Below are 26,366 nucleotides of genomic sequence, written 5' to 3'. Positions count from 1 at the left end.
GATTTTCTCATTGAATCAGCAGATCTAAGTCCCTTGAAAAATGAGGACACATGAAGCTATTCACTTTCAACTGATTTTAGGAGATGGGGGGGCATTACTGAGAGAAAAATTACATCTCAAAGACACTTCTGCCCACACCATCCGGAGGGTCTGTGTATCTAATCTGTGCTCAGTCCATCTCTGCCTGCCTCTATCTTGTAAATATGATATTACAGCTAATCAGTCATGGTCCTGTTTTTTTTACCACCAACACAACAAACCTTTAACTACAAAGATTGCAGAAAAAAAAGCAGGCTTTGTGTCTTTTAGGACGTCAACGTCTAAATTTGGTCTTTTCGCTGTAGAAGAAGTTGGTAATTAGTTGCCATGTTGGCTGAGTGTAATATTGACCTGATTAATAAACATACACATTCTGTTTAATTATCAAATCAATATCTGGAATGCTTTGTGTTTGGCTAAAGGCTCACAACAAATATGAATATTACTGATGTTTGGGGTAATAAACTGGTCAGCAGAGCACATACATTTTATGTAATGTCTGTTTTTTGTATTAAGATGAAAGCTGCTACGTGTGTTTGAAAAACCGACAGAAAACCGACTTAACTGCTTATAATTGGATTTAATTGAAGGCGTTTGAGAGAATGCAAACATGCTTTCGCTATCATGGCTTGAATGAAGCATCAAACAAGTCTCTCCGCCGGCAAATGCATCTGTCGACCTATAGCCGCCACACCTGAAAGACTAACAGTCGCAGTTGGCAGGTAAATGCTGCTTTGATGAGGCCAGATGGAGGCTCATGTGAATCTATGTAGCTCCTAAGCTGAAGGGATGGAGAGAGTGAGGCAGGCAGGCTTACCGGCTCTGTGCCATCAATACATCAGTGGCTTAGCCACCAGATTAATGGCCCCCGAGTGGTCAGGGCCACAAAACTACTCTGCTCTGAGGTCTGTGTTCAGTGGAGCTGTACATGAAAGCAAGTTAGGGTGAAGAGACGGATGAGGAGAAGGGAGGAGGTCTTAGGTACCAGGATGAGCACACAGGGACCTCTATTCTGTTTGGGTTTGGCCTACAGAGTAGAGTCATGGGACAGATACATTTCAGAGAATGATGGATATGTGGCCCTGACTGTTGTTCATTCCCCTAGACATGTAATGTTCCACTTGTAAGTCTAAAAGGATGTTTAAGTAGCTGACTATGATATTATAAGCAGCATAGAGTGATTTTTATACACACATTTACTTTTTTTAAACAACTCACTGTGCGTTTGACAGCTTTCTGTGTAACTATACAACATGTTGGCCGTGCTGTTTGTCGGAGGCAGAGTTTAAAGGCATGCTTGATTTACAGTGCTGCAGCCATTTAAATTGCTCCTAAGTGCACGGCATGTACTGTTTTTGTTTTACTTAGCTTTTTCTTTGTTTTAACAAATCTGTCCCTAAGGTCTCTCTCTATTTTGTGGAGCATCGATAACTGGTGGATTGCAGAACTTCAGCAATTTCTCGCTGGGATTTCATTGGCTGTTTGTTGTTAATGATGGGTCATAGATAGATGCTGATGCCTGCAAGCACAGTCTCCTCAAAGCAGATGGGTTATGTTGTGTGAAATCTGATTTAAAGTACACTGCGCAGTGAAGAGTCTGTGCTACATCTCTGTTACCACTGTCAAGGTTTAAAACAAATTAACAATCCAGCAGTTTCCTGAGGACCTTTTTGTAGGATTTTTGTTTGAAACTGCGGGGCCTCAGAGGCCTTTTTTTCTAAAGTGCAGAGAGAGAATAACCATCTCTTCCTGAACTTCATGGTGCTGGTTGTCCATCCATGTTGTGCCTAATTGCTGTGTGCCGGAGTCCAGGGTTAGAACTGGGAGCAGTAAATCTATCAGTGCTATGTAGACAATGTTTTCTCCAGATGTAGAAGAAAAGATTTCATCCTTTTGTAATTAAGCAGTGCAGCCCAGGGTGTCATGTGGTTTTTACTGGGGGCTCTGGAAAAGATCATTTTGCACCTTGTTTCCTCATCATGCTTTTTATTCTCAAGTATAAAAGATGGATAAAATGGAAAGATAAAAATGTAAAAAAGTAGCAGAGAATAGAATCCCTTGTTTAAAGTATTATATGAAAGTTACAAGGCAGTGATGTAAGAGGTAGTGATTGGGATTGTGGGGTGGAGGCACTAAAGGGACAAAGGCATAGTATCGGAACCAAGGCAATTACATACTTCTTCAGATGAAGAATATCAGGGGGGAAAAAACTTCTTTTTTAACCCCAGGAATGTTCCCAAACGTTATCTTTCCCACGGGTGCCGTCTTCTACACCTGCGTTCTACTTTAAACTCCCTGCTGGAGTAAGAGAGACGGGGAGAGAGCCCGGGAAAGTGATAGTGAGTGAAAGAGAGGAAGACAGCTTTAAGAGTTGGGGACAAGAATGATCTTCAGCTTCTCAAGGGCACTGGTACTTTATGGCTTTCACATTCCTTCATGACAAACTGATGCCCAGAATAGAAAGAGTTGTGTTGGGGGGGTAGAAAAAAAAAAAAGGTTTAACTACCTAGACTGTCAGACTCACGCCAACATATCATGTCTGTTCTTCGCTCACCCTCACCTCACCCTGCCTCATTTATGTGGCTAGCCTCGGGGTCACAGGCTACATCCATACTTCTCTGTTCTTTGGTTCCTTATCAGTTTTAATCCCAGTCGAGACTAACGTGCCTGAAATTGCACATCACATGACCACTGAGCATGCGCCTACCAGTGTAAACAGGAAGCATTCGGTTGTCAGTTGCAGAAAGAAAGCTAGGCAATAAACAAATAGCAGAGTTGATGTGTTTTTGAACAAAATCATACTAGCACGGATGCAGCCACAGTGGCAGATGTTTTCTTTAACTAGCCAAAGCTGGTGAAAGTCTACTATAAGCAGATTCACACATTTGTGTTTTATAAATCATCTTTCCTCTGAGATCTCCTCGGAGAGTCAGACAGTACAGGAAGTCTCCACAGCCACTGAACTCCGAGGCCAACTCCCAGATCATATACTGTCATCACTCACTGCCTTCTGTGCCAGCCCCCCCACCGCACTCTGTTTCTTTCTTCTTTTTTTTTTATAATATCACCACATCCCGTCAACACTAGCCCTAAAATTAAGGGCTGCTGAATAATTCAGACTTGGATCCTTCCTTCGGATGGCCTTCCTCTGTCACTAGATAGGAATCTCCTTAATTTATGCTTGTTAGGTTGGAATAGTCATGTTGAAATAATTTGAAGCATAAGGGCTGTCTCTGCAGCTCCTGTTTAAATGAGAAATTCTGGGAGCTGTTAAAGTTTGAACGTGGAATTGCGAGATCTGGGATGCAAATTATTATTCAAATGATCAATGTATTAATTTGCATGCTGAAAAGCGTGAGGGAGAAAGAGAGAGAGTGAGCATACGTATTTTATTTGTTGATGTTTCAGGAGTAAGGGTGTATTAATTTTGCAATTGTGAGTTCCACTGTGACCTAAATGTTTCTCTCTCTCCATCTATCTCTATCACTTGTCTCTCTCTCTCTGTCTCACACACACATCATCGTCATCATTATCATCATCACACTCACAAAAATATACTGCTTCTGTGCTCTTCAATATTCAGACACATCTTACCGTGTCTCAGCAAACCTCCTCCCACAGATGATGTTTTGAATAGTATAACAGCAGCTTTGGAGATTTTCCACAGGGATGATATAGTATTTATCTATTGATTGAATCACTTTTATACATTTTATTCATTTTTACATATATATTCTCTTCAGTGAATTTCACTTTTATTCTTAAAAGCCAAAAAAACTCAGATCTTTTTTATGGGGAGAAAAAGTGAATAAAATATTTTGGGACTTATAAGATATAAAATCGACTTAAAGACTAGACTGAAGCAGTTGAAACATGAAATAACACCGTGGTTTTTACTTTGATTACCTTCCATCTTTTCCTTTGCATCAAATTGAGCTTATCATTCAATATCCCTCTATTTACAACCTTTTCTCCTTTTCCCTAAGTTAACTTTCTAACTTCTAACTAAATTTTACGGTTTGGATGAAAAGAAATGAATACAATGTGGTGATGGCTTTGTTTGAGGATTATCTTTTGATGATTGGGGATGTTTGATTCTCTGAGTGGTCACGTGACTCACGGACGTCATGGAAACAAAAACTGCCGTGGATCTCATCCTGATGGTTTATCGCTGGTGGACTGAGTGGTTTATAGCAGAATACTAAGCACGAGTGTTGCATGAAGTTAGAAGAGATCAGTCGTTACATCTGGAAGGGAGGTTAGGGCTTTTTAAAACGAGAGATCCAGCACTGGAGTATTCCCAGTATTCAACTTTTAAATCATTGAGCCTGATGAAGCCATCTCCACAAAGTCGGGGGTTTATATACGAAAATCAAACACCATCTGCCATCTCTGATCAGAAGCAACAGCCATCAGGCCAGGGTTACCAAGGCAGAACAGGAAAAGCCATTAACTGCCAATCACTGCATCGATCGACAAGCCAGTCCACCACTACCACCACCACCCCACCCCGCCCCTCGCCCCCACCCACCCTGCCCACAGACACACACACACACACACACACACACACACACACACACACACACACACACACACACACACACACACACACACACACACACACACACACACACACATACAGTTCATCAGCTTTTACTGTAGGGTGCACACACATGCACAGACACATGCACATGGCCTTGCATACACCGCCAATCTCTCTGTGAACCCGCAAAGCATGATGGGTAACATTTGGATCCAGTTTGTTTGTCTCTTTGCCACTTCAACCGTGTTATCTTTTGAATTATCTCGAGTCTAGATTGCAGGATCAACATTCTGCTCTGTTTAGATAAAGCCTGTCTTACTGTTTTTTTCCCCCCATTGGCTTAGCGAACCCAGCGCGGGACTTGAAGGACAGTCAAGATGCTGCTCAAAAGATATTTCCTCCTGAGCATAGGTTCGTAATCTCTTCGCTACGGAAATGAATCTCAGTCCGATGCCCTGTCAAAACCAGGGGAGACGCTCCATTCTGCTCTGTCTCCCTCCGTGTTTTTCGGAGTCAACCCTGAGATAAAAAAAAGGGAACTAATAGAGTCAGTGAAGGGCAAAAAGGAAAAGAGAAGATTGATTTTTTTTTTCTCCCCGTTTTTCAATGGTGTCGCTAGAACTCAGGGTCATTAGAAGAATATTTACCTACATCCCAATTTAATAGAGATGCTGTATATCAGAGCGATCTGGATCAGAGGTCAGGACAGGGGGGAGCAATTAAAGCATATGGATCCAGACGCTCCGGGCCTGACCCATTGTGTGTGTTGTAGGCAGAAACAGATAGGTGAGCTAAAATGGAGGCAGAGGCAATAAGTATTGAACATGGCGTTTTTTTAATTTATTGAGCTTTGTTACTGATGAACTAGTGATGCATTAGTCCGGGGCATAAATGCGTGTGTGAGCATGCCTTGTACTTGACACGCAACGGTTTGCTCGGTACCAGTTCCCTATTACATCGTACCAGTTCCCTATTTCACATCATCTTATTCATTTAATCAGTGATGAGCGTTTCTTTATCGTTTGCATCCATTGTTAATGTGCCGTCTTCGTTGTTTTGGGTAGGTCAGCCTTCTCCGGGGCCACACAATAGCCAGAGAGACGGAGCAGATATGATGGATGTGGCCTGGGGCCTAAGCGCTCGCTCGCTCTGCATCTGCGGTGGCCTCATCCACACACATCAGCCACAGGGGGGGTGGAGGGTGGACGCAGTCGGGAGGGAGGGGAGGGGAGGGCAGAGATACAAACCAGACCGGCCATTTTCTGCGTTCCGCTCATAAATATTTGTGTGGCTGATTTATAAACAGTGGAGCAGGAGACGAGATCAAAGTGAACCGTAACGCTTATATAAAACGGGTCTTTTTCACGACACTGCCCTACACGCCACGCTCGTACCTATTAAAGGCAAAAGCCATATATCACCGGGGCATATTGGCAAGAGTACTGAATGGCCACTCACACTTTAGAGCTCGGTGTTGTGAGCGGAGAGTTCCTATCGCGCCACCCTCCAAGGTTCTCCAACACAAGTTAAAGGCCATCAATATGTGTTATAGCTAAACCTCGACGTGCTCTCGGCCTGTGTAAACTCCCCCGAGGTCAGTGGCTTCTGAGATGGATTTTAAATGGCTTTAGTAATGCCAGGCAGCCGTATTAAAACATAGCAATGCGATGAAGAGTCGCTGTGTCCTGATCCTGGCAGGAGTGCGTTCGTCACAGCGGACAGCTGCACGTGCTGTTCTCAGGCAACAGGCTGGTCAGACACATCACAAAGGCCAAGTCTCCTGTATGGCAGAGAGGAGGGGATTAGGGTGGGGGGTGCAGCAGTGTGTATATACTGTATAAATGTAGATCATAGAGCAGAGCACTGGCTTTGCATAACTTGTGTCCAAGCAGTAGCAAAGACAAACACACATATCCACAGCTTTAGCATTGTATGACCACTCGGAGCAGAGCTGACATTCCACACCTACAAGCAGTGTTTACCCCCCCCCCCCCTCCCAGCCACATCCCCCAAGTTATATACACGTGCATACACACATATCTCCCGTCACACCCCGGCACCCACCCACCCCCACCCATTCATTCCCGAGCCCGGGTGCAAGTGTGGGGGAGTAAAGAGGTGCTCTCTTCTGCCTTCGGCCCTCTCCCTGATTAATAGCAGTTATAGCATGGCAGATGCAGAGGAGCGCCACGAAGATGGCTGCTCACTGACCTCTGTGGGAGGGAGAATAGCATGGGTAATGGGAGAGAAAAGAAGGGCCTTTTTTCAATAGAGATTCCCCTCCTTTGTCCACCAGCAGGACAGGGTGTGCTCAGTGTGGTTAGGCCTGGGAGAGTTGCTGCTAAACAGCCTGTCTCTCTGTCAGTGCGTGAGTGTCTGGAGACATCTGGTTCTCTCGCTGTGGGAACACAGTGGCATTATTTTTTTAAGGCATTTCACCTAGCGCTTACATAACGCACGCCATTCCAGGTGCGCGCGTGCTCTCAAAGGAAAGTTTTGCCTTTTTTTCCTGACTGCATGGATGTCTTTATGGATGTTATACGTTGCATTATTGTGGTAATTTCTGTACGATTGTCAGAAATGTAGAGAACACAGATTTGTTTTTTTATAGCGTCCATGCTCTTTTGTGTAACAGCAGTCAGATGAAGTAGCCCTTGTCGTGTGTTGCCGTCCTTCTCCCTCAAGTCTGTAAATGCATTGTAATGTGGTGTGTGAGTCTGATCAGGTAGTCGGGCGTCAAGGCTCGGGGAGAGAGCAGACTGCAGATTGTTTTACCCCTGGTGTGTCTGAGTTTCTGTTCGGGAAGTTCAAAGTCCTGCTGAACATCAGAGGACTGATGCTGAGTGAGGCTGACTAGCTGCAGCCTGTGGTCTGCGAAGGGTTACTGAATTATTACTGATGGTTCCAGGGGTAACTGTCTGACCACAGGACTGGGGAATATTAATCATTTATTTGATTGTCCGCATGTGCTGATTAATCAATTTGAGTAGGATCTGCAGGATTAACTACCCCATTATTCCCCTGTAAGAACAGATAAGAGATAAGACTTTAAAATATCATATTCCATTTATCATTTATTTTTAGGTCCCTGCTGATGAGGGTGAAATAAAAACTGAGGTGAGATTAGGCAGAACAGCAACAAGGGAAAATGTTAGGGGAGGAGGATAAGAGAAGGAGGGATGAGGAGGGAAAGGAATAAAATAAAATAACCTCTTTAACTGCAGATTTGAGGGTTTCAAAAGATGTGGGAAACGATACAGCTTTGTATTTCTTCAAACAAAGCACAGCAAACCAAGTCGTGCAGCTGGGAGTGAGAGAGCGGAGAGAATAGGGGGTGGAGAGACGAGCGGAACAGGAAGTTGATGGGAAAGTGATAGCTGTCTCCACCTGGAGTATAGCCTGGGCTGTGTGGAGAGAGGGAAGGCAAAGCAAGGGAAAGGAGGGAGCTGCTGCAGTTGACTCCTCTCCTGTGCTCTGGTTTAGGTAAGTTCAGCTCTCATACCAAGTATAGCTGTAGATAAACTGATCCAACAATGGCACTGTTCCTGTTTACCCCATCCACTATCTCTTCAGTCTATAAATTCTCAATCTGCCAACTGTTTAATGTGTTATGTCATGTGGTAATGCCTTTGATTCCAACATGCCTCCGTTTGTAAATACAAGAGGCACTCAAAAGGCTGTGGTTTCTTTACAAGCATGGCGCCCCCGGCGCTTTGGTTGGGAATGCACTGAGAGGGAGAAGGACTGAAAGAGTGAGGGAGGGAGTGAGAGGTGGTTAGAAACTGTATACACTTCCCGTTGCTCTTCTGCCAACCCCTCTCTCTCTCTGCTGCCTCTGGTCGTGCAGGCAGTGAGTGAGAAATGCGAGAGGGAGGAGTGTATCCTCTCTCCTGGCTGAACACAGCGCCGTAATTATGCACTTTCCAGCAGGTTTTACCTTTAACACTTTCCTCCCGGGGTTGAGATTAGTGCACACCATGCTTGATTTACTGCACAATTACTGAACAAGAGCTTTATCTAATCAATAAACGGGGAAGGGGAAAAGTGGAATGCTTTGAAGTATGGTTTGAGATTTTTTTTTTGCACAATTGAACTGTGTACACGCAGTAAAGGTAACTCGCCTGCGATGCCAGTTTATGAAATGTCTAATACACCAGGCATTCGTCTTTGTTTGAACTCTCTGAGCCTCTTTACAGAGCTCAGCTTCTGGAGTGGAAAAATTACTTTTTTTTTTCTGACCACTGCTTAACCAAGGTCTAATAAGCTTAGATTAATATCACAAGGTGTCCTATAAAATTAGGGCTTAATGTGATCTTATAATTTATGTGCACAAGTTACATGAGAAGGGAAACAAAGCACTATTGTGTGTGTGAGCCCTGTATTAGATGTCCCCACATGGGCAGCCAGCACAGTGACCTCCGGGATGACACTTGCCATTGGCATGAACTGGTTATTTTGGGATGCTCCACTCACTGGCCATCACAAGTCTTGCTGGGTGCTTTGTAAAGCTTTTTGCCTGCATAACCAAAAAGCAATAGTACCTCCTCCAATTAGTCTGGTCTGGGTTTGATTTTTAGTGATGACAACTATATCTCAGCTGCAATTACGCCGCACTGGAAACGATGAGGGTTTAGGTTATTGATCTCCGATTGATTAACCTGATCAATGAGCACTTTTGTTTCTGTTTTATGGAAAGTGGAGTTATGTTTTTTTCGTTGGTTAATGAGCAGGGGCCAACGGAGTGACCCCTCTAAAGAAGCCAGTGTTAGCGAGGCCCAGATGTATTAGTGATAGAGTTGGCTATGCTCGTGGGAAGGAGGGGGGCACCATTTATCAACAGAAGTGCACTATCTCCCTGTGGGCATAGGTCAAAGGCTACAATAGGTCTTATGAAGAAAAAAAAAATCAAAGTTTTGTTTTTATGAGGGAACAGCTGTGTCTTCTGCGTTTTAGTTACACGCTTCTAATTCAACGGCGGTAATGGCTTCAAGATTACTCCCTGAAGAATGAACAGGAAGGTTTCAGAGGATGTGTAGTGATTTCTTGTTTTGTATTGTACAAAAGTAGAGAAGCAATGGTAGTTTTCACACCACTTACAATGTTAAGCTTTTTTTATTTGTAGTTTTCAGTCTGTGCCAAAAGTGAAATGTCAGGGTTTCACTCATTAGAGCTGCAGCTTTTTAGTTGGCGGGTATGGGAAGAGATAACAGGTGAAACCAGTGGGTGTTTGGTGTTTGAATTGCTTGGAGAACCCTCAGCAGCAGTTTTCGCTCCAACAAGGTGCTTCATGTTCCACATATAGACCTACTCTGTATATTCAACTCCACTCAACCCCACTCATTAAATTTCATTTTAAGAAGAGGACCTCTCAGAGACTGTGTTGCTCCTTTTTCTCCGTGCAATGCTGCTAATAAAGATAGCTGTGTAAGACTGGGTTAAATATTGACTCTGGCTGAGCACATCATCACCGTTCTTAATTAGCTGGTGTCTCTAGCGAGCCTGTGTGAGGGCAGAGCACAAACAACGAAACATTTCCCCTTTACGAGATCTCCCACGCCCTCCTCCCGACAAACACATTTTTATGAATTTTACATTTAAAAAAAGGAGGGATGCGCGCGATAGTTAGAAAACACAGAGTGTTACAGCTACCACAGACTTATTGCGTAGCCTGAAGCAGCAACCAATTATGTGGTAATAAAATATTTACACTACCAAACTGAGAACGCCAGGGGTGAAAGCTAGATAATACAAGCCTGAGGAGACTGTATTCTATGTCTCCTCTCTGCCGTTACGTCAGCGAAAAGGTGGAACAGGAGATCAGCTAATGACAATAGGCTTATAAGCGAGAGCGTGGGCAGAGCTGCAGTGCAGGCAGCATGGCGTTTGGTTACCCCTTCTGCTGTGGGCACATTTAAGGGCTTTTTTTGGATCCTAGAAACCATAAAGGAAGAACGGGAGACACATAACCTTAACCACGTCAGACGTGATAAGTTTTACCCCTGGAGTCCTTCTGACTTCTGATGGCGACTCCCTCACAGTGATATGGCAATGAATCTGCATTCACGGCAGAGTGTGATGTTTGTTCTTGAGGACTAATTGTGTTTGGGTAATGTTCCTGCTCTGAATTTAATTCCCACTGACTGCATTAATCATTACAAGTGGTGTTTGCCAGTATCTTAATCCAACAACCCCCTGTGCCCCTGACTCACTGTCTCTCCCTCGTTCTTTTTGGGCTCCTTCCACTCTGCCCTCTCCGAAAACTCTATTTCATCCTCCGTCTCCATCTAACGAGCTTTTCGCTGCCCAGAGTGCCTCCACAAGGCCGGGCTGCCATTGTGTGGCTGGCAAGTTACAAATGAGAAGGCAGTGAGGTGTTGATGCACTGCCTTTACCCTACTAACACATTAGTGACCTACAGTAAGGCTGAGACCAGATCTGGGGAGTCCATGTGGTGCCTCTCATACGTTTATGCTACAGAGGATCTGGTTGATTGTTGTTGCCCAACTTCATCACAGTGAGCATATCTGGAAAAAAGCTGTAAACTCAAACATACAATCAATATTGACTTGTCACACCAGTGTTTCAGATTTCTTAGCCAGATGACAGATAGTGGGCACCTGATGAAATCCTCTTTGTCTCCTTGTGAAGAATATTCAGATGTTTGTTCGAGAATTAAGACGTTCGCTTGCCTGTGAGCTGATTGAGTTCCTTGCACATATCTGCTTCTTGTCTATGTGTCTAGATAAAATGTTATCGTGGCCTGTAGAGTTTTGGACACAGAGACAGCTCTGAGCAGCTCCACTGCAGCCAAAAGACACGAAACCTCCTCATTTTCCTCCCCACTATCATGGGTTATTATTGTAACAAGTAAAACACTGATTCAATGACCAATTATTGAATCTCTAAATCGGAACATCTCAGCCTGCTGTGCGCGTCCTGTTTAGCTGATATGAAAACAACAAAGTCTTCTTCCTCCAGCCCTGTACGAGTAATTATTGTCCCCGCTGTCCAGATTGGAGGGTTGTTATGTTGACACAGTACTGTGGGTAATGGAGAGAAGGACCAGGGCAGGTCCTGATTTGCCCCCATTCCACTTCCAGATGGTACCCTGCCATGTCATCAAGTGGCTGTAACAGTTGTATAGGTACCCCCATGGCCCCATCCCACCCTCGCCTCCTGCAGGCAGACTTATTGTACTGCAATTTGGGCGAGCTCCTCCCAGTATGGCTTTCATAAAAGCACCAGGAGGTTAAGCTGTTAATTAGATACTGAAAGAGGAGGCCAGCAGCTTGCTGTTAAATTTGCTGTCCTTGTTTTTCCCTTTTTTTTTTGTTCTGATTTGGGGATTGACATAATTTCCTGCCTGTTTTGGAGTCGTTGCGTTGCGTCACAAAAGCTGGACCGAGCTCATTAAAGGAGGGGGGGTGAAACGTATTTATCTGGCTCCGATTACAAGTGCACATTATGTATGTATAGCCATGCTTATCCAAATGTTCTTAATGAGAGAGACCCTGGACGCCAGTGCCGGGCTCCTGTGGACATAGGCCCAGGCTCGTTATCACCGCACAGGGCATTGATCTCTCTACCGCCCGCTCGCCTCTCCGCCCCCCCCCCCCCCACACACACACACCCCTTTCAAAGACAGTGACTCGCACATGAATTATGTGGACACATTGATCAGCTGATTGAGAGCTATTGTTTAGAGCCCTGGGTCATTATTGAAGGAGGGATTACCCAACTCTTGTTTTGTGCGTGCGTATGGGAGAGTGTATTACTCAGCTCCTTGTCACAGCACATACTCCCCTTAGCTCACCTAAGACTAGCAGGGGCTACACAAATGTGCACCCACTTATGCACGCACACACACACACACACACACACACACACACACACACACACACGCAGAGCACATACAGCAGCCTACACAATCAACATGGCCCAAATGACTGCCTGCATTGATTGCCTTCCCTCTGCAATTATGTTCCCATTGTTTACTTTCTAGCATCTTACTCATTCAAACGGAATTCAATAATTATTGCTTTATTTAATGTTAAAGTAAGTAAGAGTGGTGGGTGTGGAGCGTCAGTAGCTGTATTGTCTTTAAGTGTCTCCATGACTGCTCTCAGGCTACTTTGTTTCATGGGCGCATGTTAAGTCATCCTCTCCAAGGACACCCACAGCCATTCATCTTTACCTCGCTGCCCTTCCTCACAACACAGAGGACCGTTTTGTTTCTCTCTTCCCTCCCAGAGACAAATATGCAGCTTGTTTTTTTATTCACCGGTAGCGATGGATCATTTCTATAGCAAAAAGGCAGTAGAGGAAGCAACTTACTATATCACGGGCTCTGAGACAGAGGGACAGAAAGGGGTGGCGGGGTAGCAGGGATTAGGAGGAGTAAAAGGAAAGAAAGGACAAGGGTGTGGATGAGGTTCAGGAAGCAGTAGGTAGACAGTTCAGGCCGGGAACACACAGCCCCCTTAAGCCACAACCTAAGTTTTAGGCATGTTGCAGCTTGCAGTGGCTAATTCAAAGCAGCCACCGCACTTGGCACCCAGTGGGGCCTCTGCGGTTAAAGCTGTTGTTTGTGTTGCTGGCAGAGAGGGAATCAGAGGCCGAACTCAGAGCTCTCACTGACACCAGCCACTCTGCTGCGCTGTGCGAAATAACCTGCTTACATTCCAGGGGAATCCCAGAGTGCAGATATATGAGAATCCAGCCCCCAACAAACCTCCGCACGTTTACAAAAACACTGCCGCTGTGAAGAGAGAGGTCATTACATTGAAATGTTTTCCTTCTCAAGACCCTGACCCCAAACTTAATCTTTATCATTAAAACAATCTGATTTGGAAGTCAACTTAATCCGGGTTCATTACATTCTGCAGTGGACAGCATTTTGACACCTTTCCAATGTGCCCAAACTATTTATACCAAATATATATATATATACTCCAGAGTACCTTGTGTACTATGGCCACAGTTGACACGCAGCGACACTTAAACCATATACGGGTGTTGTCTTCTCCCTTTTGGCGAAAGTGTGTTTTTCAGCCCGACAGGCACATTTCATTGTCTCCATTCAGAGTGAATTACAGTTACCTCATTGGCCATGATTGATGCCATGACATCACTGTCTTTGAAAAACAAAGGTGCTGCTTGACTTAATCTAACATGTTTCAGGCCAGAAACTCATTTGAGCATTTCAGATTTTTTGATTTATATGTAAAAAGGGAATAGGTCCACTCTATTGCCCTGCATGAGTTCAGGTGAGAATAGAAGTTTTATAACCGGTGAAAGCCTACTGCGAAGAACACGTCTATGTGCACACAAAGACACACACACACACACGCACACACACTCACACACACTCCAGCTCTCAGTGCCGAGAATCAGCGAGACAATTACAAAGCAATATCCAGGCAGATACTCACTGGCTCTCTCTCACAGAGGGAATTTGGCAGCTCTCTTAGAATTGATAGCTATTTAGCTCACAGATAGTCATCTGTTTTAATGCATTAATTTTGTATTAACAGCACTGCCAAATTTAATGGTGGAAATTAGGGTATGATCATAATGGTATGCGGCTGTGTGGGTGTGTGTGTGTGTGTGTGTGCCTGTCTGAGTGTGTTTATGAGTTTGTGTGTACTCTTTGTATCTATACTTTTGTATGTGTTTGTTGCGTGCACATGCTGTATTATATGAGTCCATGGGGAGCTATTCTTTGGAATTACCGGCTCTCTGTCTCCCTTCCACCCTTCCAGTAATACCCACCTCCATCTTGTGTGAGCCGGACTCTCTCAGCAACCACACTGTTTTGTGTTAAAGGTGCACTTTTACTTTGCATTTAAGTGGATGGAAATGCAGATGTATGCAGTGCTCTGGGTGGGTGGTGAAACCGATACAGGCGTGCATTGCCCACTCAGAGAGCAAGGTGCACTGTGGAGTTGTGAGCGAGAGGATGGGGTGGTGCCCACACCGCCCCTGTCCCTCTTTACCTGAAAAAGCACAGAGTACTGCTGCAGCCTCCACAGAAAGAGACAAGGTGCTCCAACCAAGAGAGGCTTGAAAAACCACTGCTGATTTTTAAACTGTGGAAAGTGCCGTGGTATAAAACAGTGCTTAGAACTGGACTCTCAGTAGAAAACCCCAATTAAAAAGGTGATCTGTCGCATATATATATATAAGGCAGTACATGTTTGGAAATATATAAAACAAAGGTAATTAAGTAGGTTGGAGGGTCGTCTTATCCATCTACTTTTTTTGCACTTTCCTCATGAAATAATGCAACATAAATACAGAAATTCAAGACACATTCAAGGCACCTCTGATCCATGTGCCACTGTGGTCTTATCTGTTCAATCAGATTACACACACCGTGCCTTCACCTGCACACAGCATGTCTCCCACACCCGGTTGCTGTTGAGTGCATCACTGTCCCACTATGTATCTCTTATTCGACTGCTGTAAATTCCCAGACAGTTCAGCGGTATTGAACCCGGGCCACTGACCCAGCCGGCTTCCCCCCCATTGTGCTCCACAGCTCCCCTCTGGTCGGGGCCTCGACAGGGCGCCTCGAAACCCCCGAGCCGGGCCCGACAACTCCTCCCAGCTCGACATGACTTTTTCATTAAGCCGCCAAATTCCTGCACTCCAGTTGGAGGTGATTTATCAACTAGGGGCTTCATTGCAGGTTCATAGGAAACAGACATAGGCCCTGTCTCCTGCATTATTATGTTTCAAATTAAAAGTTTGTATGCATGAGTGTGTGTGTGCGTGAGTGAGTGAGTGAGTGAACGAACCTGAGAGGGAGATGAACTGCAAATATACCGTGTCCATACTGCAGATGTGATGTGATACTTTCTCACACGTATGATTTCAAAGGAGTCCAGTGAGAATCCATATTTGAAGAAAATTGCGCGTGAGTTGACCAGGGGTTGTTCTCATGGACGTTCTGTTCTCCGGAATACTGAATGAACAGGGACCCACCCCACCGATCATTGGCCTGATCTCTTACCCCGTTCACTGACTGCAAAGTACCCCAGACTGCCTTGGGTCACAGCCAGTGCAGGGATGGTGAAAGTGGTGGTTTACAGGTGTAACCATTTGACATTGTAGACACAGCTACAAGCACTGGGGCCGGCCGGTTTTGGCCCTGTTAAGGCCATCTTCCTGGATAGTCAGGTTTATAGTGAATTATGGCCATTTCTGGGGCAGCCAGTCTCAAGTTCACTCCTATATAAACCCTGTGGTTTTTATGGGAAACTATAAAACTCTCAGAATTTTTTCTCTACCCCCTGAGACCAGCTTTGAAGTTTTCGGTCAGGTGCTGTCATTTCTTTTTTAAACTTGTCTTCTCGTAGATTTTTGCAGCCTTGAGTCATTTGCGGCAAGAACTCTCTCCTTTTTTTTTTAATTCAAGACATCTGCTATGGCTAAAAGCAGGTTGCATGATGGATTTGGTGTTATCTATAACTGAATCTGTCTCTCAGGTTTCGCTCTCTACCTTATTTCTGATGCAATATTTGTGCACAGAGGAAAAGGAGGGGAAGGAGGAGGAGGGCTCCCACAATATCCAGCAACACCTATTCATGACATCATGGATGGCTTAAAACGAGGCGAGAAAGGAGAGCACACAGAGACACACAGCCTTTTACAATCACCTAATAACTCTATTACACCGAGCTGTGGGGCTCACAAAAAGGAGGAGAAAAAAAAACCTCCTGTTCCTTTTCCTGGAAGCGATGTTTTAATGCACATTTTAGGCGTAGAAGTGAGAAATATGAAACCAAAGAGAATGAAACACAATAGCTCAGAAAACCCCACAGCAATATTACAATATTGCCAGAAAATTAAACATTAGGAGAAAGGGACAAGAGCATTTTAGGGAGGCATAATATTGTTATGACTTTTTTTTTTCACCAGGCTGTCAACACCTGATTTCCAAGTAATGTGGTTAAATGTCTAATGTTTCCATTGCTTTCACATTGTGCAGCCAGCCAAACATGGCATCCAGTGCAGGAGGGGATAGTTCAGTTTCTTTGAAACAGAATGATTCAGTTTTCTAAACCCTTTTAAGTGTAAGTCTGATATACAAGGTAAATGACCATAGAGGCATTTATGCTCTTTAAATGCAGAGCTGTATACATCCTGATCAAAAAATACTGACCCACAAAACCTGACTGACGCTTTTACCCATATGCAGAAGAGGAGTTTGCTTTTAGATATTGATTTATGCTTTTTTCCCCCCCGTTGCATCATGAATGCTGGGAAATCTGAGGTGCTCTCACTCTTACCAAATTAGCGCGTTCAAGCTGGCGTCACGTTTCCATCAGGGCTGATCGGAGCCGATAAAAACCTGTGTCTACAGCAGAGTCATTTGACCCGGGGGTGAATGCCGATTGTATCCATTCCCATTGCAGACAAAAGCCTGATGTTGGTGTCGGTGGATTTTTGGACCAGTGGAAAAGGGGCTTTAATAACATAAGTAATTAGCTCATTTCTATCTGCAGGTTAATTTCCATCATTGCATTTGACCTTATTAGAAATGACGTGGACAGCATGTCGCAGTCGCCTCAGCATGTCTCACCCGAGATATGAAGGCCGAGAAGATTAGTGTCGAAAGAGGGAAACTTGTGGTGATTGACATCGATCGCAGCCACAGATATCCGCAGCAAGACTCCAGATGCTTGATATAGGAGAAGCCCATGACTGGTGTGATCCATGTGGCCATACTGAGTCCGGGGCTTTTTATTGTAAACATGCAGAAGCCATCAGTGTGAGGCTTTAGGGTAATGGTCAATAACCCTGTTGCTCACACCAGGCCCTGCCATATTGTGTTGGCCTTGCATCATTGATTGAGCCGTGCAGGAGGTAATTAGACTGGAGCTCTGTGGTGTGACAGGGGGTTGTGGTGGGATCGTGTCACTACCGGGTGCTAGGAGTGTTGTGACAGTGCGGAGGGGTGGGCTGGGGACCAGTACTCGGCCTGCCGTCGAGTCTTGGAGGAAGCGCCGGGGTTGACAGGTCAGCAGCGGCGCTGATTTCCTGTCCTCTGAAGGTTGTCCTCCTGTTGAGGAATGTTCCCGTCTCTCTCAGAATGCGCTCCGTCCCCCTTCCTGCCTCTCGCCACCGGCCGACTTCGCCCTCTCTCATTCTCTATAAGAGCGGGGATTTAACTCACCGTGATCAATATTTAGTATCCCATGCGTGAAACAGGCAGATGTTTGGAGTTTCCTTTCCAGAGACGGGAGGCTTCTGTTGAGTGAAGGGGATCAATGCTCCCTTCCGTCTGTGAGGCCGTGGACCCACAGCCTCTGAAGGGTGGCTGATGCGATTCCTGCACGCGCTCGGGGGCCCCTGAGGCTGGCGTGCCTCGCAGGCCTCCCCTGTCCTTTCAGTCGGCCGACACAGACACTCACGCAGGCAAAGTGCGTAGTCCAAACAGTTGTCCTGAAGTGGAAGAGGTCTGGATGTTAAACAACAGGTCTTTGATTGGGAATTGATTTGTTCATTTGCCAACTGTGTGAGTGAAAGTGAGTCGGTAGTGCTTAGCCAGCTATATGCCATCTACAATAACCTCTTTTTCTCTCTTTTCCTCTTTCTCTTGATCTGTCCTCCTTTCTTTCTCTCTCTCTCTCTCGCTCTCTCTCTCTCTCTCTCTCACTTTCCCCTCCCACAGCACCTGCAGCAGCACGAGAACGCGGTGGAGGGTGATGCCTGCTATTACCATTGTGTGCTGTGTAGCTACTCGACCAAGGCCAAGCTCAACCTGATCCAGCATGTGCGCTCCATGAAGCACCAGCGCAGTGAGAGCCTCAGGAAGCTGCAGCGCCTGCAGAAGGGCCTGCCAGAGGAGGAGGAGGACCTCAGCTCCATCTTCACCATCCGCAAATGCCCTTCTTCAGACACAGGTCAGGACCTGCCCCCGTGGCCCCTCTCTAAGTGTCTCTGTATGTGTGTGTCTCCTCTCTTCTCTCTTGATCCTTCCATTCTGTCTTTTATACACACCCAACCATCGCTCAACTGAGACACTACATGGTGGAATTGTCAAATTTTGCAAACACTGTTGATCATTGTACTTTCTCACATTATTCTCTGGAATTGAGATTAATGGATGATGTGTAGAAAATACGACAAGATATAATTTAAACTCAGGTTCTTGTTATCGTTGTTGCACTTTTGCTGTATTTGTTTGAAAAAAATAACTTAAATAACTCAAATACTATTATTAAACTCAAATGTACCTCACTATTTTAAAACAGGAAGAACCCCGACGACTAAGTCTGATTTTATCATTGACAAAACTGAGTGAAGGTCTAAAAAATTGTGGGGTAAATTCATGAATAATCATTTCCCTGCTGAGCCGGCTCTCCATGTTAACACGAGCTGTCCTTTTCGGCCATTAAAGACATATTGAGACTAAAGAGGAGGAGGAGCTGCACAACAGCAGCAGCTGCAACAACAACAAGAACCAGCATAAAACAGACAACAGCTACAACAACAGTAGCATGCCTGAAACAAAGTGGCCTGACTGCTCATTTACTATAGACTGATTTAGAAGAGGGAGCTGTGGTCAATTAACACTCTTTCTCAGCTCAGATTTGGTTTTCTAATCACTTTAACTCCTGTGCCCTGACAAAGGGGCTCTATTGTGTTCCCCTCCAAGAGGGAACCATTCCTTCCCTCGCACACATACTCGCTGTCTGTGTTCTGTAGGGGGGAGAAAGAAAAAAAAAGGGCCAGCCTGTGAAGATGCTTTGTTCCAAGGAGGCAGGGATAATGAACCCAGCGGCCGGGAAATTGCGCAGAAGGCAGTCACAGATCTGAAGCAAATCATTAGAGAACATATTTAGCTGAGCAATTAGGGACAATTAAGCTTTCTGCTCGCTGCACTCCAAATATGTTAATGACTACAGTACAGTGGACAGACGAACATGCAAAGGCAAGAGGGGAAGGGCCATTTAGGTTAAAAGGGTTGGGGGTTGGGAATTCACTCTCGTGTGATCAGGCAGGAGGAGTTGTTGTCCTGTTTGCAGATAAATGTGTTTATCTGTTTTTTGTTTTCTTTTTTGATTATGCCAGATGCCTATGTGTGTGGCACAGTGAGGGATCCCAGCATTAGGTTAGATAATGAGCCTGTGCAGCAGGGCTGTGTGTGGGCAGCATCAGTGAACACACACACGCACGTGCACACTCATGCACGCAGACAGTGGTTATCCTCACTTCTACCATTTCACACCCCAATTGCCTCGTTCCGACGGCGTCCGTCCACATCATAGCTCCGCCCCTGCAACCGGGCTGAACCACTCTCTTCTGTGTAATGTTTAATTTCCTCCGCGCTGCTTCTTCTGTGGCACACAGCTCTTTTTGTGGTCGAGGCACAGTTGCTAAAGTGGGGGAACATTCACTGGCTTGTTAAAACAAAGTTGCCCCTGGATTTCTGGGTCACCTAGACAGTAATTCCTTTGCCTGCTGCTGTTCTGTGATCCTGTGAGTGCTTCTCTGCGAGAGTCGGATGCTGGGCTCCATGCCTGCCCGGGACTATTCCCAAAATATATGAAACCTGGTCGCTACTATATAATCAAACACGTGAGAACATTAAACAGAACGGTGGTTCTAAATGGTAGCATGACAATATTTATATACAATTCCTCCATTTTAGACAATAATGTCTTTAAGCCATGCTCTTTAAGTGTAGCTGACTGTTCTGGTTTGTTTTACACTTTATATATTTGCATGTTTATGCCCCTTATGAGGTTGCAGCAAACATATACTGTGGAGATTTGGTATCACAAATCTCCTGTGGGCTGGACGTGGATCTCGAAGAAGAGCAACAACAGCAGAAATGAGGTTTCTTTCCAATTAAACTAACGCAGGGATAACAGGACTGCATTGTTTTAATTCACGCTCAAAGTGAAAATGTGCTGCTCCGGCATGTTGCTCTGTCGCCACGCCTCCATTTGTCTTCTTTAACCCTTAATCTATGGGGAAAGAAGGAAGGCCTCAGAGGGAAGCCACACAGCTCACCTGTGTGTAGAGATCACTGAACAAAGCCGAGCACTGACTTTAACCATCGCACCGGCTGCAGCCGTTCTAGTTGTAAGGGTGGCAGGTCATTACCAGGTGGCAGGTATACACAATAACTGACATGGGAGGGGAGAGAGAAAATGGTAAAACTCCCCTAAAGTGTTCACGTGTGAGGACAGTTGGTCTGACAGCATGAAGACAATATATACTTTAGGTCTAGAGGTTACAGAGAGGAAGTAAAAACCTGTCGCCATGTTGATGTCAAGTGTGGGGGGGATAATGGGCGACTGCTGACGGCTGACGACTGTCATCGCACGAGAGTCCAATGCTGTACACGGAGAATAAGAGGAAACAGTCAGGAACGAGTGTAGAAGTGGGGGAGAGGAGTTTGGGGAGCTGCCGCGTGTTTGCTCGGGTGACACTTGAGCGTAGGATGACCCTATTTCTTCTGAATGATGTTCACCAGGGCATACAACTCAGTGACACATTGAGGTTTCTCATTTCTGAACATTTAATCAACTCCAAAGTTATTTCTTGAGCATAGAATGGAATGAATATCTCTTAAAAAGGACGCCCCCTCTGCAAGGATGTTTGCTCTTTATTTGGAGAGAAAGAGAGATTTCAGTAAAAATATTGGTGTTTTTCAGCTTTGGCGTATACGTGTGTGTGTTTATATGTAAGTGTAAGGACGAGGCCGAGATGGAGAATAAACGTGGCTGACAGTGTGGATTAGCTCCTGCTGTAAATCCGCCTCAGTCACAGATGGCAGGCCCTTGATCGCTGGGCTGTGACGGCTTGGCTCTCGGCGCAGGAGGAAATCCCTGTCTGTGAGCGTGGAAGGCTGGGAAGGAGAAGGCTGGGGCTGGGGCCGCCTGGGCAGCCACCACTCATTGTCTCCCGCCCTGTTTGGACACAGAGGCCTGAGTAGACCTCGGCTGAAGAAGTGCAGTCTGGGTAGGGGGGTTATCTTTACTTTGACGCTGCAGTTGTTTCGTCCACACCACACCGTGAGAGCGTGTAAGTGGAACTTAAGCCACCCACTTTAGATCAGCATTACTTTTAATGACCAGTTTGAGAAACTGGGCAGGGGGAGCCGTGTGCATTATTAAATGGAAATGAGATGGAAGGATGCATACAAATGACTGCATAATAGTGGTATCCAATAAGAGATCCATTGCTTGTTTCACTAAAAGGGGTGCGCTTTCAGGGTCACACACCTAATAGCAAGGCCTGTCCTGACAACAGAGGCATTCCTCTTCCCTCCCGCTCCCATCCTGCCTCATGCATAATTCTTGAGACAATCTGAAAAAGCTGGAAAAATGGACTGTGACACAGAAAAATGTGCCAATAGAGCAAATAGGGGAAAGTCAGTCATATTTCCGGGTTTCCATTAACACCTCGCAGCTCGAATTGAGATTCAACGACTGCAGACGGGATGTATCCAAATCATCGTGGCTTTACCTTTCCCTGCTATCTTACAGGAGTTATTTGCATGTCCAGTGGCGGAGCTAAAGCTTTTAAAGCCAGGTAAAATCAGAGGTGAGCCGGGTCGCGCTCTGATGGCATGCAAAGGCCATGGCCCAAGCTTTTGCCCCCCACAGGCTAGAGCAAAACAGACGGTAGCCATTTCTGGAATGTCCTCTTTTATTCATGCTTGTTAAAATGCAAAGTAAACCTTTCCCGAAACAGGATATTGTAGCCCCTAACCACCAGACCCATTCTACATGCCACATTATGGCCAATCTGAAAGTAACTTGTATAGACAGACACTGCTGCAATGCGCTTTTAATAAAGGCTGTTATTGCCCTGGTGATGCAGAGTGGATATGAGGATGAGGACTGTGCAGGCCTGGATGAGCAGGGCCCCAGAGGGCCCACAGCTCAGGCAGGCCTCCGTCGGTCGCCTGCCTGCTAATCCTTGTCCGAAGGGCATCTAGGAAGCATAGGAAATTGTTTGCTGCCCACAGAACGTGCCAGGAAATTCATAAATACATTACTTTTCATTTTGAAAATATTACAAAAGACTAGACGTTTATTAAAAAGCCAAAATGATGGCTTTATAGATTTTCCAGTTGTGTATCAGCATTCATATGACCGTGCTGCACTAAGTAACAGAAGCAAGTCTTAGCTTCCCCTGTGCCCCCTGCTTCACGGACAGGCTCAGTATGAATTCCTCTGCTGGCTCATCCTGTAATAGTAAATTGACCAGAAAGCCGCCACTCTATTCTGGGATTGGCTGTGAATAAAAACGTCTGGTGTCCAGATTTTTTACTACCTCCTGACTGAACCCTCATTCTGTAAATACTGACTAACTTTGTCCTCAGGCTGGAAGGTGGTTAAAGTCTGGATCCTGGTGTGCCAGTCTGTCCAGTCCTCCAGCATTAGAAGGAGAAGAAAGGCAGTATGCAGTACAGGTCAAATATTTTACCCTGTTGACAAAGATACTGAAAGAAAGAGATGATCAGAGAAGTAATAAATTCCATGAGGACAAGCTGATACATGTTGAACAACTAAAAAGTGCCATCTCAAAATGTGGACAAACTTTTGAATGCCTGCTGTAGATGGGGAGACTCATGCTCAGTCCACCCGGTGTGTCCTCCGTATGTTTGTTGCCCCCTGTGTGATTTCACTGTCAGTTATGACATGTGGGTGCAAATGTGCAATGGATTTTATTTTGCAAACTCACACACCCCGTAAATGAGCACGCACGTAGGTGTCCGCAGCGAGGACCAGGCCGTGTGTGGGTGCGAGAGGCTCTCCCTGTCATCAAGCCCATTTTCAGAAGAGACGGGCAGCACATTATAATATTGGTTTCCCTCTCTCCTGTCATTACCACACACTCTCCTTGAAAGCTGATCCAAAAGATAGACAGTCCATCAGGAGACAGTCATCTCATTTGTACTTACTAAACGTGTTAATGAGTTCTATTTTCGGGCCTAGAGGCTCTGCTGCTGGATACTGGAGCAGAGGTGGCGTGAGGTACTGGATGGCAGGATCAAGAGGAGCGAGGGGGGGGAGGTAATGAAGTAGCCCTGCTGCCCCTCATGTCACTCACGTGGAGTGACCACAGCCTCCACAGGGGCTGTCAGTCAGAGCCGAGGGCGGGAAGTCTGTGGTTCCAGTCGGATCCAGACAGTGGAGGAGGGAATAGATTAGGTGACAAAGACACAATCTCTATGATGGGTTTAATAATAGCAGCCGTAATGTCACAGGTACATGAGATGAGTGAGAAACAAGTCCAACGACGGATTTATATGAAATGCATATGATAGAGCCGGGCTTTATTATAGGAGAATACGTATTTTTGGACAAATACTTCTCAATAACTAACAGGACTCCACCGCCTCTCATTATCGAATCAACCGTGGTGCGTTGTCTATGTCAATCAATGCAGAATCCGCCTATTTTCGACACATAATGAACCTGTTGCTAAAGTAGTTGTGTTACAGCGGAGACGCACCTTTCTGCACTTTCCTGGTAATGTGTAGTTGTGTTATTTTATTTATTTCATAGGTTTTCTGCATCGCGGCTGACTCAAATTTCCCCCTAAGGTGCACATTATCATCCCACATTCAGCATGCTCTCATCTATGATATTGATTGTAGTGCAAGTGTTTGCCAGGTGGTCCAGGAACCAGAACCGATAAATTGTTAAACACTTAGATCGCTTCATTTGTTACTATGTTTTGGTATTGGGCGAGCAGCGCTGCTCGCTGTCAGAATAAGGCTGCTCAATTTCACCATAGGCAGAATCAGAGGAGAAGCCGGGGTAAAGTTTGGGAACTATCGAGTCGAGGCTCGGAAAGTTTTATTTAGCCATTTTTAGTACGGCTCTTTGTACCCCCCAGAGAGAGCTGGTGGATCAAAGGGCATGATCTGTGCTGTGGATGAGTTCACCCTAGCTCCAGCAGAGACGATTGGCCTCGCTGACAGCAAAACAAAACTAGAGAGTGAAGGATGCTCTATCCAGCAGCATGTTGCCCTCACACTCTGAAGGCTCCATTAGAATAAAGGCAGATGAAACAATGGCGGGATGAAAGCACAGATGTTGTGATTCATTATCCACTCTCTGATGGATAGGCATGTGAGCAGAGTGTGCAGAAGTGAAAGGGTGTGTGTGTGTGTCTGTGTGTGTGTGTGCATGTGTGAAAATAGCATCCTAACCCTAAAAAATATACAAATACAGGATAGAATACACATATGCATCCATGTTTTTGGTGCATTAGTGAAAAGAGTCCCCTCCAGTGCCTCAGCCGCATCAACTAAAAGCAGCCGGGCAGATGGCAGCAATGAGAGAAGTGCAGAAATAATTCAGTAGTGAACCTTTCTAACCTTTACCTGTGGGCGTGAACACCAGTCATTGATTCACACTGTGCTTGACAGTAGCACTACACAGCACCCGAGGAGGGTGAGAAGAGGGTGGATGAGGATAAGTTTGGTGAAAAACACAAAAATATAATGTGAGTGGGATGGAGGCTCTTCTGTATGTTGATGTGTGTGACATTAGGAGGGAACTTTCCACAGGTGAATGCTGGGAATTATTCTGAATTTCACACAAATATGTCCCCGCCCCCCCCCCCCACCCCCCCTGTCCCATATGTAGCTGAGCATCAGCGTGAGACAAAAACTTGAGGGGGCACTCACACCACCGCCTCGGCTCAACAGTCCCCTCGCGAAATCTAAACTCAGGTGATCCAGATTTTTTATTTGGATATATACCCATAAATATCCGTATATGAATTATTCTCTGAGAAATCAAGGAATATGACAAGAAACGGAAACAATGTTAAAGAGGGTGAAAAACCATTCCTGCATCCGCCCTCTGACTTGGATCCAGACTATACACTCTTCCCTGACCCCACACTGTAATCCATCCAGTTGTTCTTGCATAATCCGGCCAACTAACAAACAGACAAACAAACAAACAAACAAACAAACGCAGACGAAAACACAACCTCCCTGGCGGAGGTTACTAATTATCACACCACTTTGCATGTGATACCAGGCCACAGTGGGCTGCTATTGATCACAGATCACTTAACTACTTCCCTGAAATGTTACAGTGGACCTGACGCACAGCGAGACAGAGGGTATCTGTATCTGAGTGTTGTGAGAAGCGCCGCGGCCGATTAGCAGAGCACAGAACGAAACAGTGCGTCTTGTTGTGTGTTGTCCAGCAGCGATCGTGTTAATGCTGTTTGTCGAAGAGAGGAAGTGCAGGTTCGGAGGGAGTCACGCTCGCGGCCCGACTCTGTTTAACAAGATGGGATGTCGCCTGTGCAGCGACAGCCCGAGACAAAATACTATTTGTTTTGTGACTATCTTGGACGTTTTCACTCAGAGTTATGGTGTCCCTCCTGGTCCAGTGAATGACCTATCCCTCACAGTCTCTCTTTGTCTGGCTGGAATCGCTGCTCTCTCTGCCACTGCTGTTTTATCAGTTGGCTGTGGATTTGTTCCTCCCACTGTCCATTCGGAGGAGAGGAGCTCGGTGGAGTATAGTAATGGATGATTTTTAGGTTGGGGAAAATGAACGAGGAGTCTGTCCATTGGTTCTCTAAATGAACCCTGCAGTTTAAAGAAACAACAACTTTTTTTTAGCAGTATCCCTCTCAAATACCAACACACATTTTCATGCTCTAGCAATATTGTTAAATTACTGACTCCCTGTATGAGTTTGGCAAGACATGCATCATATGACACAGACATGGATAATAATGAAATATAAGTTTGTCCCTTGATTACAGACTTAACTGCTTA

At 45.4% G+C, this 26,366-nt stretch overlaps 1 protein-coding gene across 1 annotated transcript in view; it reads left to right on the top strand.

Annotated features, from left to right (window-relative positions):
• The window catches only part of zfhx3b (zinc finger homeobox 3b), an 83,857-nt gene that overhangs the window by 12,076 nt on the left and 45,415 nt on the right, over positions 1–26,366 (top strand). The window contains exon 4 of the mRNA XM_061068475.1: positions 18,261–18,492. Coding sequence (XP_060924458.1) covers positions 18,261–18,492 — 232 coding nt within the window. The remainder of the gene's footprint in view (positions 1–18,260; positions 18,493–26,366) is intronic.

This window comes from Limanda limanda, chromosome 3 (assembly GCF_963576545.1).
Source record: "Limanda limanda chromosome 3, fLimLim1.1, whole genome shotgun sequence".
Lineage (NCBI taxonomy): Eukaryota > Metazoa > Chordata > Actinopteri > Pleuronectiformes > Pleuronectidae > Limanda > Limanda limanda.
The sequence above is the reverse complement of the archived record's forward strand: the minus strand, read 5'-3'. Positions and strand labels throughout refer to the sequence as shown.